Source organism: Mytilus trossulus, chromosome 11, assembly GCF_036588685.1.
Source record: "Mytilus trossulus isolate FHL-02 chromosome 11, PNRI_Mtr1.1.1.hap1, whole genome shotgun sequence".
Classification (NCBI taxonomy): Eukaryota; Metazoa; Mollusca; class Bivalvia; order Mytilida; family Mytilidae; genus Mytilus; species Mytilus trossulus.
The window spans coordinates 48166493-48181345 of NC_086383.1; the positions used below are offsets into that span (position 1 = coordinate 48166493).

A 14853-nucleotide genomic window follows, 5' to 3' on the forward strand; every position below is an offset into this window, starting at 1 on the left:
AAAATCACCCTTGATGTATATCTTTCATCGTTTTTTTTACCAGCATATTGTTTTTTTCTGATTCTACTAGTACTTGATCATCAATTGACCTTTGTGTATACCCCTTTACCTTCCTCTCAAAAACTAAGCATTAATTTTGAAATATTCAAAATTCAAAAAGAATGTATACATATATTCAGTTCGAGAAATATCCAATGAAAGGTTAGTATAACTTACAAGTACAGTATCTATGGTTTCCTTTAAGAAGACAGTCTCTTGTCTCCAGTGTATGAGGTTCATCACTCTTCTGTCCACATGTGTTGTTATATCCGTCTACAGTATTAGATTCTGTATCAGACTCACAATACCGAGTCCTTGTTTGATATCCTCTGTCACATGTGATAGAACAATCAGACCAGTGGGACCATTGTGACCATTGCGGGACTGTAGTAAAAAAATGTTTTCATTTCAATATATTATTGGGGATAATAGATAATACGTTCTGTGTGAAAATAAGGACAACTGAGAAACTACATCAACTGTTAAAGTAAGTCAACTGGCAAAATGGTATAGTTACGATGTACATAATATTACAGTTCAAGTGACAAATATAGACAACTGAGAATTGTTCAATTTCTTCAACTGACATCTGAAATTCAACCTAGATCCATAACTACTGCTCATATATGCAAATACCAGATTTTAACAGCATATTTAAGTTTTTAAATATACAAAACAAAGGAAAACAAAATTGCTTAGGCCACGGTTTTTTAATTTGTTGGTTTACGGATTTTCTCCATGAAAAAGTCGGGTCGGTCGGTCAGAAAAAGAAAAAGAAAAAAAATTAAGATCTTTCAAGACAGAAAACTGATATGCAAAATAAAAATATATTTCACCTTTCTAATAATATGTTTGTCATACTATTTTTTCATCGTTCTTAAATTTTAGTTTGATGAAATATTATTGCTGAGCTGTAAACATCGCATGACAATGTCTAATAATTTCCCGTAAAAAAAGGGGGGGAGGGTACACTGACAAAGACGAAATTAAATCGTCATTTCACAAACAAGAAAAACAGATTGACGTCAGTTATTTGACTTAGCTTTTAATCAAAACTTGGTGAACAATAATAAGCACGAAAACTGATAAAGAAAAAAATAGTAAAAACGTCGTACGAAAATAAGTTTCAACACACGTGTCAAAAACGTAATAGACTCGTCCACTGAAAAAACGAGAATATCAGGTTAAATAATTGATTCCAATCTGTTGTCATGCATTCCCGTTTTTTATTCAAATGGACGATATTTTTTTATTATCTATAAAACAAGAAAATATCAAATGAATTGTTTACATTCAGTATTTTAACTTGATGTCTTGAACTTTCACCTGTCCACATTTGGACAAGTCTATTTATATGAGAACATGCATCTTACGGACTGGTGACAAATAAGGGAAACGAACTTATAGTGTAATTGGTTTTAAACACAGGTTTCGTTCCGCAAAATTATTTGCGCAAACGACATTTCAAGGTCATTAATAATTGATTTGTCTATTTTTAGAAACGTAAACTAAAAGTTTAATTTTTCACAACAGAAAGTGTCATCACTTCTGTTAGTGATTAATGCATTTCATTTCATAAAAAAGGATATTTTAATTATTTTTCAGGAATAATGCATTTGTTAGGGTCGGCAAGAATAAAAAAAAGCCTGAAATTTCGATTTTATTTTTATTTTGGAAATCAGCAAAATTGGGTCGGCGGATCCGTAAACCAACAAATTAAAAAATCCTGGCCTTACCAGTAGCTGTGAAAATTTTATAAAGAGACATTGACTGTCTCATAGCCCATCTGGTGCAGAAAATTGGTCCTGTTTATGTTATTAAGTTGTTTAGTATAAAGCTAATAGCTACTATCTAATTTTTATATAAGAATATAAATTAGAAACCAATCAAGAATTGAAGCACTTTTTCTTTGATGTAGAGGTATCTCCACTTATATGTAGGGATATTTATTGTATACAGATCCTTTCAATTTACTTTTTCCTTAATTAAGGTAGCTTACTTATACATCCATATTCCCAGTACATAGTTCCACAGAAAGATATGTATCTATTGGTGTAGTAACTGACTTTAGTCCGTGAGCAGGCTTCATCCTCCCAGCCCCAACCACAGCGATAGTATTCTTTGTATGTAAACTCCACATCATAGTCTCTACTTGTATAACACCAGGTTAAACTGTCGTTAATCAAAACATCACAATCATAATGGTTATGACACAAGGAATCTGTATGAGTTATCCCATTGTGCCAGGTATCTTCTGGTTTATAGAACCAATAATCATCGGTGTTATAATCCCATGCACATCCATGTGTCCAGTTACTTAGAAGTATATCCAGTGAACCATTAGTGTGATAAATATGACATTCTGGAGAGAAGTAATCATTTCTACATGTTCTACCAGAATCTACAAAAAAAATCACGAAGTAAACAGGGATGTTTTATTGGTCTCTAATCATGTACATCTCCAGAATGTCTCCTGGTGAAGAGTACAAAAATGAATCTGGACCTCTTCTGGAGTTATCTGTAGAAGAAGCAATTAAATACAAATTCATCATGCGGTTGCATTTAACATAATGTTATATTTTGGATGACATGAATGAAGTTTGCCATGATTATAACTTATCAAATTCATTCATGGCATTTCATTCAATGCACATTGCTGTATAAGTGTGCTCTAATTTGGAATTGCTCCATTGCTGTTATAATATAGTAAGTGAAAAATAAAATTGGTTAGCAGAAATAGCTGTGTTCATGACATTTTTACTATATGCTTTCATAACTCAAAGCTCAGACCATTTGATTTTCAAGAATAATCTTGAGCTGTACAAGAATTTGTAAATGTTTGTCTGGTATATGATCCAAAAGGACATCTTGTCAAATGAAACCTCAAATTAAACAAAATAATGTATATGTTTAAAAAAAAATAAATGGATAATTTTCTTTATCAAACTTGTGTACATGTTCTTTTTACTGATAAAAATTATTTAGTTTGTTCACAATTAGAAGAAATTTTTATTTTAATCGCTTGCTTCCAGAAAGCAATTCGCCGACATATTTTCAGTATGCAAGCTACCTTAGCCTTCTCATTAAAATTTGGTGATTGTAATACACATGGATCTGTAATTAAAATAAAACTATTATCTGATTATACATGTTATACACATGCTTAATATCCATACTTCTTTGTTGATTGTTTACTATAAGGTGACAATCGGTAAACCTCAGATTCAAAACACTACAATTAATTACCTGCAATATTTTCACATCTTGACAGACAGAGAGAGAGAGAAAAAAATTGACGATTATACAATATGTTTGCGTAAAAAATGCTTAAATCGTGCACAAAAGATGCTATATATGATATATACGCATTGGTTCAAGAATTGGATAAACATTATTTTTCACCAGTCACTCATTTCATATGACTTTATTTTTATATAAGGTTGTCGCTTCATCTGAAAATTTCAGGGCAGATAGATTTTGACCTGATAAACAATTCTACAGCATCTCCAACTTGCTCTAAATGCTTTGTTTCAGAGATATATTCCAAAATCTACATTTTACCCCTATGTTCTATTTTTAGACAAAGTGGCCATCTCTGTTGATTGGCTGGGTCACTGGACACAATTTTAAACTAGACAGATCAATGATGATTGTAGCCATGTATGGTTAGATTTGGCCCAGTAGTTTCAGAGGAAAAGTTTTTGGTAAAAGTTAACAGTGACGTACTATCATGGACAACGGTGATGGACGACAGACACCAAGCGATGAGTAAAGCTCACTTGGACCTCTGGGCTGGGTGGTCTAAAAATGACATGTTTTGACCAAAATGAGATAATTTCGAGCTTTATCAACAATATCAACATTTTAAAAGGTCATCTGGGGTCAAAACAACAATAGGTTGTCTGATTCATCTAGAAATCTCAGGGCAGATGAACTTAACCTGATGAAAATTTTTAACCCCAAGTCAGATTTGCTCTAAATGCTTCGTTTCAGAGATATAGACCAAAAACTGTATTTTACCCCTATGTTCTATTTCTATCCATGCCAGCCATGTTGGTTAGCAGGCGGGGTCACCTGACACATTTTTTAAACAAGATATCCTTATGTCAAGTTTGGTTAAATTCTAAAAACGACAAATGTCGCAGATGACGGACAATATCAACGACAGAAGATGGATGCCAAGTAATGAGAAAAGCTCACTTGGTCCTTTGGACCAGGTAGCTCATTAAATACAGATTTTTTTTTTTTTTTTATTAACAACATTGGCATCCTACAAAAATAATTTTCTGTTGGATAACTTACATTCACAGGTATGTGTGTTACACCTCTCCCATTCGTCTGGTATACTGTCCTCACAATCTTTAGGACTACCAAAATAATTCCATGTTGGGTTGCTACAGTTCCTGTGTCTAACCCTATAACCTCCACCACAAGTACGAGTACAATCATGCCAGTTGTTCCACGTTGTCCAACCTGCATCTCCTGTAAATTAACATTTATTGAGTGATAATTTTCACATATATTTGGCTGTATTTTACTTTAAATTGTACTGGGATAGAAACTAGAGGCTCTAAAGAGCCTGTGTCGCTCACCTTGGTCTATGTGCATATTAAACAAAGGACACAAATGGATTCATGACAAAATTGTATTTTGGTGATGGTGATGTGTTTGAAGTTCTTACTTTACTGAACGATTTTGCTTCTTACAATTATATCTATCATGAACTTTGCCCATTAGTAACAGAGAACTATATTTGGTAAAAATTTACATAAATTTACCAAATTAATGAAAATTGTTAAAAATTGACTATAAAGGGCAATAACTCCTTAAGGGGTCAATTGACCATTTAGGTCATGTTGACTTATTTGTAGATCTTACTTTGCTGAACATAATGGCTGTTTAAAGTTTATCGCTATCTATAATAGTATTCAAGATAACCAAAAACGGCAAAATTTCTTTAAAAATTACCAATTGGAGGGCAGCAACCCAACAACCAGTTGTCCAATTCATCTGAAAAATTCAGGGCAGATAGATATTGACTTGATTAATAATTTAACTTCTTGTCAGATTTGCTCTAGATGCTTTGGTTTCATAGTTATAAGCAAAAAACTGCATTTTACCCACTTTGTTCTATTTTTAGCCCTGGCGGCCATCTTGGTTGAATGGCCAGGTCATCGGACACATTTTTCAAACTAGATACCCCAAAGATGATTGTGGCCTAGTAGTTTCAGTGGAGATTTTGTAAAAGATTACTTAGATTTATGAAAAATGGTTAAAGATTGACTATAAAGGGCAATAACTCCTAAAGGGGTCAACTGACCATTTTGGTCATGTTGACTTATTTGTAGATCTTACTTTGCTGAACATTATTGCTGTTTATAATTTATCTCTATCTATAATAATATTCAAGATAATAACCAAAAACAGCAAAATTTCCTCAAAATTACCAATTCAGGGGCAGCAACCCAACAACCGATTGACCTATTCATCTGAAAATTTCAGGGCAGATAGTTCTTGACCTGATAAACATTTTTATCCCATGTCAGATTTCCTCAAAATGCTTTGGTTTTTGAGTTATAAGCCAAAAACTGCATTTTACCCCTATGTTCTAGTTTTAGCGGTGGCGGCCATCTTGGTTGGTTGACCAGGTCACGCCACACATTTTTTAAACTAGATACCCCAAAGATGATTGTGGCCAAGTTTGGATTAATTTGGCCAAGTAGTTTCAGAGGAGAAGATTTTTGTAAAAGATTACTTTAATTTACGAAAAATGGTTAAAAATTGACTATAAAGGGCAATAACTCCTAAACGGGTCAACTGACCATTTGGGTCATGTTGACTTATTTGTAGATCTTACTTTGCTGAACATTATTGCTGTTTACAGTTTATCTCTATCTATAATAATATTCAAGATAATAACCAAAAACAGCAAAATTTCCTCAAAATTACCAATTCAGGGGCAGCAACCCAACAACCGATTGACCGATTCATCTGAAAATTTTAGGGCAGATAGATCTTGACCTGATAAACATTTTTATCCCATGTCAGATTTCCTCAAAATGCTTTGGTTTTTGAGTTATAAGCCAAAAACTGCATTTTACCCCTTTGTTCTATTTTTAGCCGTGGCGGCCATCTTGGTTGGTTGACCAGGTCACGCCACACATTTTTTAAACTAGATACCCCAAAGACGATTGTGGCCAAGTTTGGATTAATTTGGCCAAGTAGTTTCAGAGGAGAAGATTTTTGTAAAAGATTACTTTAATTAACGAAAAATGGTTAAAAATTGACTATAAAGGGCAATAACTCCTAAACGGGTCAACTGATCATTTTGGTCATGTTGACTTATTTGTAGATCTTACTTTGCTGAACATTATTGCTGTTTACAGTTTATCTCTAACTATAATAATATTCAAGATAATAACCAAAAACAGCAAAATTTCTTCAAAATTACCAATTCAGGGGCAGCAACCCAACAACCGATTGACCGATTCATCTGAAAATTTCAGAGCAGATAGATCTTGACCTGATAAACATTTTTATCCCATGTCAGATTTGCTCTAAATGCTTTGGTTTTTGAGTTATAAGCCAAAAACTGCATTTTACCCCTATGTTCTATTTTTAGCCGTGGCGGCCATCTTGGTTGGTTGACCGGGTCACGCCACACATTTTTTAAACTAGATACCCCAATGATGATTGTGGCCAAGTTTGGTTTGATTTGGCCCAGTAGTTTCAGAGGAGAAGATTTTTGTAAAAGTTAACGACGACGGACGACGACGACGGACGACGGACGCCAAGTGATGAGAAAAGCTCACTTGGCCCTTCGAGCCAGGTGAGCTAAAAATGAACCACTATTTTACCAAGTTGTCTTGAAAAGACTACAAAATAAAACAATTTCTTCCATCAATTGTTAGTAAAAAATATTCTTTAAACATCTTTGTTTACTCAATTAAACCATTTTGAATTATCCTCAACTTATGGCTGGGCATGTTAACAAAATATCAGCCAATATTTTGGTCAATAGATATTTTGATTACAACTGAGATAAAACTTCTGACTGGTGGTCATTCATTCAGGACTCAGAACGTCATTATTGACACAATCTACAGTTGATCATTTTTATTAATGCTTTGTTTGCAGTAGCTAAAAAATGTTTAAGTTATAAGTTAAAACCTATTTACATTTCCCCACATATGCCAGGTAAAGATATCTAAAAACGAGTATCTACATAAGCCTTGTGTTTCAGATGAAATATTATATCAACCTCATACTTACTAACACAATGGTAACGTATCCACAAGTTTGCTTCTCCTTCAGTACCACACTGACTGGCAACATTGGCATTAGTCACATTGAAGGAACAGTCAGTTTTGTTATCACACATGTCTTTTACCCCATAGGTCAAGTTATGTAAGCAGCCATAATGAGGTTCGTAGTTGTAGGTAACATTGTCAATGATGATGTAGACCTTTAGAGGTTCTATATAGTCTGGGTAGGTATAGGATTCTTCATGTTCAACCATACAAGATATAGAGGCTACCTGGCCTTCTCTAGATGTATACTCATAGTAAGCTGTTGTGTTAATATAATTTCAATGATATCAATAAGTTTAGAAAATTAATATAATGTAAAAGTATAAAATCAGGGAATAAAAGCAATGCATTTTTTCTTTGATGACCAATTCAAAATTTGACAGTATTTTACAAATTAATAAAGGCATCTCTTCAAATAAACTTATTGTACTGGTTTTCCTATCCTTATGCACCACAAAAGAAGAAGGTCTGTGAACCGAAACTAATCCTTTTTTTCATGAAAACTTAACAATTTTTATTAAAATCATAACAAAATGCCAAAAAATGAAAACCCTTTCTTAATCAAACATCATTTCTCTACATTGTTGAAGAACAAGGGAGGATACCAGTCTGACTTGGCTGGTTGTATATAATAATCCATTCAGTTCAATACAATAGATTATATTGTATGAAAGTATGCTCACTTCAAATCTGATACTAATAATACTTGTAACTAGAAGCAAAATTTGTAATAGCATTTCTAAAATTGACTTAAAAAATAGAAATTGCCATTAAAGACTGACAAAAATATTAATTTTATGCCTTTAAATCAAAAGACATTGTCTCATTCCTAAATTAAGCAAAAAATACTTAATTATTATAAAAGGTTTATATTTCAAAATGCCACTATTATATTATAATGAAATACTCCAATATGGTATGTTAAACTTAAATATACTGCAGCTGTGCTATTTGAGCAGTCAAACTGCATTGACCATATATTCATATGTGATATACAGTCACTGACCGTATATCACCTTGTTTATGATGTTGACAATGCATTTCCTTAGAGTTTCATTTATGGCGTCAATAAAACATACAGGTTCGCGGAAATTTTACGTCTTCAGCTTAAAATGAAGAAATGATTGTTTTTACCCTAAATACTTTATTTAGAACAGTTAAAGGGTTGCATTTTTTTAATATAAATAAGCCATTAGTTTTCTTGTTTGAATTGTTTTACATTGTCTTATCAGGGCCTTTTACATCTGACTATGAGGTATGGGCTTTGCTCATTGTTGAAGGCATACAGTGACTTATAGTTGTTAATGTCTGTGTCATTTTGGTTTCTTGTGGACAGTTGTCTCATTGGCAATCATACCACATCCTCTTTTTTATATTGCAGTATATAAAGAATAACCATACATGGTCTCGAAATATCAATATCAATATTATTTGTACTTGGCTCGAAACAGGTAGAAATGATCGGCACAGTTTTCTACATGTTTGTAAGCCTTGTACAAATAACATTGATATTTTGAGACAATGTATGGTTATTCTTTATATACAATGGCAGGGAAAATATTTCCGAAGTATATAATATAGTATAAGTAATTTAGGGTTGGCAATATTTTGTCTTTACACAAATAGCTGCCTAATTCTAAAATCTACTTAACATTTATTCCCAAGAAATCCAAGTATATCCAATTTATATGCAAATATTCATTATCAGTCTATTAAACATGTCATCAATTTCTCTATAAAGCTACATACTTGGATAGAGAACAATGTGTTCAATGAGATCTACAATCAGTGTAGATACTGTGAGTTCTGTCCCATCATTAGCTGTTATTGTGATCACATACTGGCTTACAGTATCAAAGTCAAGGTCAGCCCAGCCATACAAATATATAGTCATATCTGTAAAATATCATAATAAATTAATATGAAATATTTTACTGTATATACAGGTGAGAAAAGTTTATATGTGAATTGAACCAAACACATCACCATTAATATTCTGACCATTACTTTGGATAGTCTCCTTGCTCCTTTGAATACGACTTCATATCATCTAAAATCAACAACTAAAAATGTACTGAAGAGACCAATACATTTTAATTTTGAAAATAATCAATCTTTATAAAATCAAAGATCTTGCACACCTTCATATGTATATTCATGCATTTCATCAGAAAATTTTATTAATTCTGATATAAGAGAATAAAGAATGATTTATAAATCAACAGATTTCTTTACTTGAGTTTGCTCTCAGAAACCCACAGTATTCTTTGATAAAGCTTTATTTGTGCCTCCATCATGATCAAATTCAAACATGTTTCAATATTTTGGTGGTCATTATTGCAGCCTGATGTTTCATTAAAATGGACCAGTGACCTTTTAAAAACGCTTTATTGTTAAAAAAGATAACCTTGTTAAAGAGTCACTAGCTATGAGATATATAAAAAATCAAAAGTATGATTTTTTTAGTTCAATCATTAATGAAAGTGAAATAGTGAAATATTTTTTTGCTTTTATCAGCTAAAATGGTTCAATTTTGTCAAATTAAGCTAATAAACATTGATAATAACTTATTCACTTGCAAGTGAATAATTCAACCTCATTAAATCCTTATTCATGTGAGCTCCAATTGAACCCTGTAGAAAGAGACAGAATAACCCATGCATTGTCTGTGTACGGGTATTTAAAGGAAAAGAATGTCAACATTGAAAGTTAAACTAGGTAAATAATTTGATCAACTGGTTTGATCCACACAAAATCATTCTTATACAGGTAAAAACAATGATAAACATAAATTTTTAATCCACAATTCCAAATTTAATGTACCTATAAAAATACAATTGCACGAGTTGCTAAATCTATTTATATCTATGTTTATGTTTACATCGCTTATGTGGTCATAGAAGGTCAACTTGATAGTTAATTAGATGGCGTCTTTGCTAAACTTCACTTTTGATAGTTTGGTAAAATGTTTTACAGTGTTATAAATACAATATGAGAATTTGAGTCAAATCTGTGAACATGAATTTGGCAGCTAGTGCCCCTTTAAGTTTGCTAAACCAATAAAGGAAGCTTTTTATTAGTTGCCATTGTGTGTATCTTAGTTTTCAGCCTTTAATGGATGTGTTGTTCATGGCAGACTCTGTTGCATAGCTGCATTTTACAACTGTTAAATCTGTTATAAACTTGTGGAAGACTAATTGTTTTTTCTAGTGTCAGTGTGTAGTTAAGTGCCTGTCATAATGGTGTATAACACACTGTATCCCTTTGTGTATACTTAACCTAGAGCCTCAATATATTATTTCTTATATGACCTCAAACATTATATAATACTTGCTTTCCATGTAGAAGAAGTTGGTAGACGGACTAACTGTCATTTCCCAAGTAATAACATCCTCATCTGGATCAGTGAGGTTAAAAGTATATACCTCTCCTCCCCATTGTAATTCTGAAATGTTTACTGCTCCTGGCAAGTCATTAAATACTGGAGGCTGGAATAAGAACAAAATAACTTATAAGAAACATACAAACATCAAGAGCATTTGGCATGTTTTAAAATATGCAGTTGCTGATTTGATGGTTACGAGGAAGCATGCTTGTCTCAATTTAGGAAAGCCCTGGTTCAAATACAAATGAAAATGATGTTCAGTGTTTTGTAACAGAAATATTCCACAGCCTCCCCCAGTAACTATACAGTAACAATTAGTAAACAGAATTATAATATACCTTCCTAGTATGTATGTATAATATACCTACCCAGTTATATGTTGTTATGGTAACTGTTCCTGTGACTTTGTTATAGCAAGAATCTGCAGCCCACACTGTGTATTTGTAGTAGTGATATTTTTGTCCAACTTCATGAAACAACTTGGTCTTAACATGTATACTCTCTGTAATTAAATAAAGCTTTTAACTTCATAAAAAAAAAAAAAAAAAAATTCCTATGATATTTCAGAGGCAGATGCCATGTTATTCATCTTTTATATTTTTTATTGTTTGCTTAAGAAAATTTATGATTTACTTTGAATAGGGATGATAGTGCAGTTGGAAAGCAAGTCCTTCAATACATTCGTTGTCGTCAAGCTATATCAGCAACAATAGCAGGGGGAATTAATTAGGTGGCGCTACAGTCGTCCCTAATGTCAAAAAGTATGCCAAATCAATCGGCTAAAAGATTGATGTTAAAAGTATTTTTTGCAACTTGTCATGCTTTTATAATAATTAAATTTTAAAATTTGTAGGTTTTGTGACCAATATAATTTTTTTCGACATACAAACATTACAAAAAATGGCTATTGCTTTATCCTGTCCGTTCTAAAAAAAAATAGCAATCTTTTTTGTTCGCAAAAAATTTTTCGATTTTTCCTAATTTGACGTTTGCGTATCCAAATACAGAAAAGAACCGTTGTAGTATTAAATGAAACAGGGAAACCTATTTCAAATTTATACACTGTTTTGAAGCCATCATTTTTTACTTTTCTACATCAATTTTAGTGACCACCAGCCATGTCAATTTGTATCTGGTTTTAGCTACGTTTCTACTTCAAAACAGTGAAGTTTAGCTACTTTTCATTGTACCTGTTTCAAAGTGCTCTAAAATACTAATTTTATTAAAGACATGAATGAAATTTTGATTAAAAGCTGTGGATTTTCACAATTCCATACGGTACTTGTATTTTAAAGTATCTAAAACCCCTTTTGATCCCCTACACAAATTGACGGTGACAATGTTTTCTTTTTTCAACATACGTCATGTAACGTTTATAACAAAATATGTGTCAGGGTCATATGCAAAGTAAAAATTTACACGTTGGAAATTTAGTGAAACAACAAACAAAGATCTTCTTTATTGTGTTTAAAGCTAAACATCTTGGAAAATTCTGACAAATCTGACAAATTATTGATAGCCTACTGTAAGGATGGAGAAAAGCACAAAAATAGCAATAGAAAATGCATTGCAAAGAAAATTCTGTAGGAAAAAAAACATATGAAAAAAGGAAATAAAGGTCAGTTAATAAAATCTTGCTTATATTATTATCTCTTTACTTAGTAAGTTATATTTCCATTCTCAATTTTATAGTCATAAGAGCAAAAACAAGCTTATCAAGCCAAGTCAGCCAAACAAGAAGTTAATTCATAGAGATGTGTTCTTACAAAATTGAATTTATTCAAATGGCAAATTCTTGTAAAATTTAAGCATCATTGATCATTATTGAAGTAAAATGCACAAAATTTGTCCCACCAGTTTCATTTCACTTCCTATTACTAGTATTCAGGTAAAGAATATATACAATACTTTGTTTATAAATATGTAATTAAAGCAGCTGATACAGCAACCTGTTCAAGAAAAGAAGCCCCATTTTTTCCAAAAAGTTTACTTTCATAATCTATAAAATACCCTGAGAAATAAGACAAAGGGCTATGACATATACCTTTAGCTGATTATGACACATACCTTTAGTTGACTATGTCACAAACCTTTACTTGACTATGTCACATACCTTTAGTTGAGTCGTAATAGAAGTAATCATGGTTGTCAAACATGCCTTCAGCATTTTGCCAGAAGTCAGCATAATCATTATCAGTGAAATACAGGTCAATAACATGTTCATCAATTGCTGTGTAATCTGGTATTGATACACTGTATATAGGCATAGTATAGGTCGGGTTGTTGTCTACAATAGATAAACAATCAAAAGGTTTCGAACTTTGTCCATTACTGTTTTTTAACATATGAAGTATTTACTACTACTGCAAACTGATACGTTGAATACAAAGAATCACTTTTGTTGTGGATAAATGATAATTTATAATTTCCAAATATCATAAAATAGGAGCAACTGATTTCAACATTTTTCTTTGACTGCAAAATGTTAATAGCGTATATCCAACAGTTCAACTTGTGAGAAGTCTTAGTCCATTGTTAGCTATATATAGTAAAAGGCTAATTTAATCATGATGGCTGTTTTCATAGATTTTGAGTAATTAAGTGTTTTAAACAGAAATTCCATGTTACTGAACTACTATTTAATGTTAAAAAAAAACACTGAAATTTATCTGATTTCAAGGGACATAATCTCAGTTATGTGGAACACAAATCATGTCATGTCATTTGGTCTCTTGCGGAGAGTTGTCTCATTGACAATCATACCACATCTTCTTTTCAATATGATTTAATTTTAATTGTACACAAGATCTGTAACAATAATGTTTTTTAACCATGGGAGGTCTGTTCCTATAGAAGGCATACACAGACATGCTGCTTGAATAGTCTTTTATATACGGCTGTCCCCATATTTTGACTATTTTATTTATTATGTCTGTTTAGTTCATGCATCATTGTAAATATAACAGAATTTGATGATGAGACTGTCAACAGAGTGAGAGGTTTAGGGCTATAAAACCAGGTTTAATCCATCATTTTCTGAATTTGAAAATGCCTGTACCAAGTCAGAATATGACAGTTCTTGTCCATTCATTATGAATGTGTTTTGTCATTTGATCTTGCCATGTGGTAAGGGACTTTCCAAATTGATTTTCCTTCGAGTTCAGTATTTTTTTAATTTTATTTTTGATATACTTCAAATCTATGATTTGGTTGCAATTTCACCAAGGTGAAGAGTCAAATGCTCATTAATTTTCCTATATCAATTTTTGAATAAGTACTATTTTCTTGGTTTTAAATTCAGTTAAGATATCAAAATATGTATATGGGATAACAGAAAAATAGCTGCATGTCTGTAATTTCATGTTTAAAACCAGGCCTGTGGTTTGAACTTACTTGTTGTTGTGACAAACCGAACAGCATATACTTTGTCCTTGATCGGTGTTAATTCTGTAGTATTCCACTCTACAAGATTTCCATCCACTGGTTCACTAGTAGTCATTTTGTAAGTATCAGTAGGACATAAATTCTTTCTCCAGTCAATATGGTCATCAGTTGACGGGTCGTAAGTAGAATCACAATTATCATAACCAATGATGTTATTACTGTATTCATATCTACAATATAAACAATGGGTTATATAATTCTTATAATACATACTTTCTTTAGCCAATAAGATCAGGTGTATTTTGTTTTGTTCTGAATATAAATTTCTATAATTGTCATTAGTTTTTAAAAATATAATTGCAGTAAAAAAAAAAAAAAGGATTCTATGGAAATAAAGAGTTTCAGCAAATTTGAAAGAAATTGAAACAATCCTGCTTGATACATTTGCGTCTAAATGAGTCCACAGAAAGGTTGAGAATTGACATTCTTGTCATAAAATAACCACCTTCTTCTTTTTTAGTAATTCCCTCCTGTTTAGGAGCACTAAGATAAGACCGATAAATGTTAACAGTATCTGTACATTTTAATACACAATAAATCCTCATTTAAATATATACGAACAGTATCCTCCACCATAATAACCAGTGTATGTACAACAAGTCGTGAATTTATATATAAGCATTAATATAGGGACATTAAAAGTAATGTAATATTAAAATGACAAGAGACAAAAAT

At 31.9% G+C, this 14853-nt stretch overlaps 1 protein-coding gene across 1 annotated transcript in view; it reads right to left on the reverse strand.

The window, feature by feature from the left end:
- The window catches only part of LOC134690110 (uncharacterized), a 35274-nt gene that overhangs the window by 14224 nt on the left and 6197 nt on the right, over positions 1 to 14853 (reverse strand). Inside the window, exons 6-14 of the mRNA XM_063550081.1 lie at positions 14128 to 14348; positions 12848 to 13021; positions 11103 to 11236; positions 10684 to 10837; positions 9099 to 9245; positions 7312 to 7608; positions 4342 to 4521; positions 2039 to 2440; positions 217 to 423 (exon numbers count right to left, since the gene is read on the reverse strand). Coding sequence (XP_063406151.1) covers positions 217 to 423; positions 2039 to 2440; positions 4342 to 4521; positions 7312 to 7608; positions 9099 to 9245; positions 10684 to 10837; positions 11103 to 11236; positions 12848 to 13021; positions 14128 to 14348 — 1916 coding nt within the window. The remainder of the gene's footprint in view (positions 1 to 216; positions 424 to 2038; positions 2441 to 4341; positions 4522 to 7311; positions 7609 to 9098; positions 9246 to 10683; positions 10838 to 11102; positions 11237 to 12847; positions 13022 to 14127; positions 14349 to 14853) is intronic.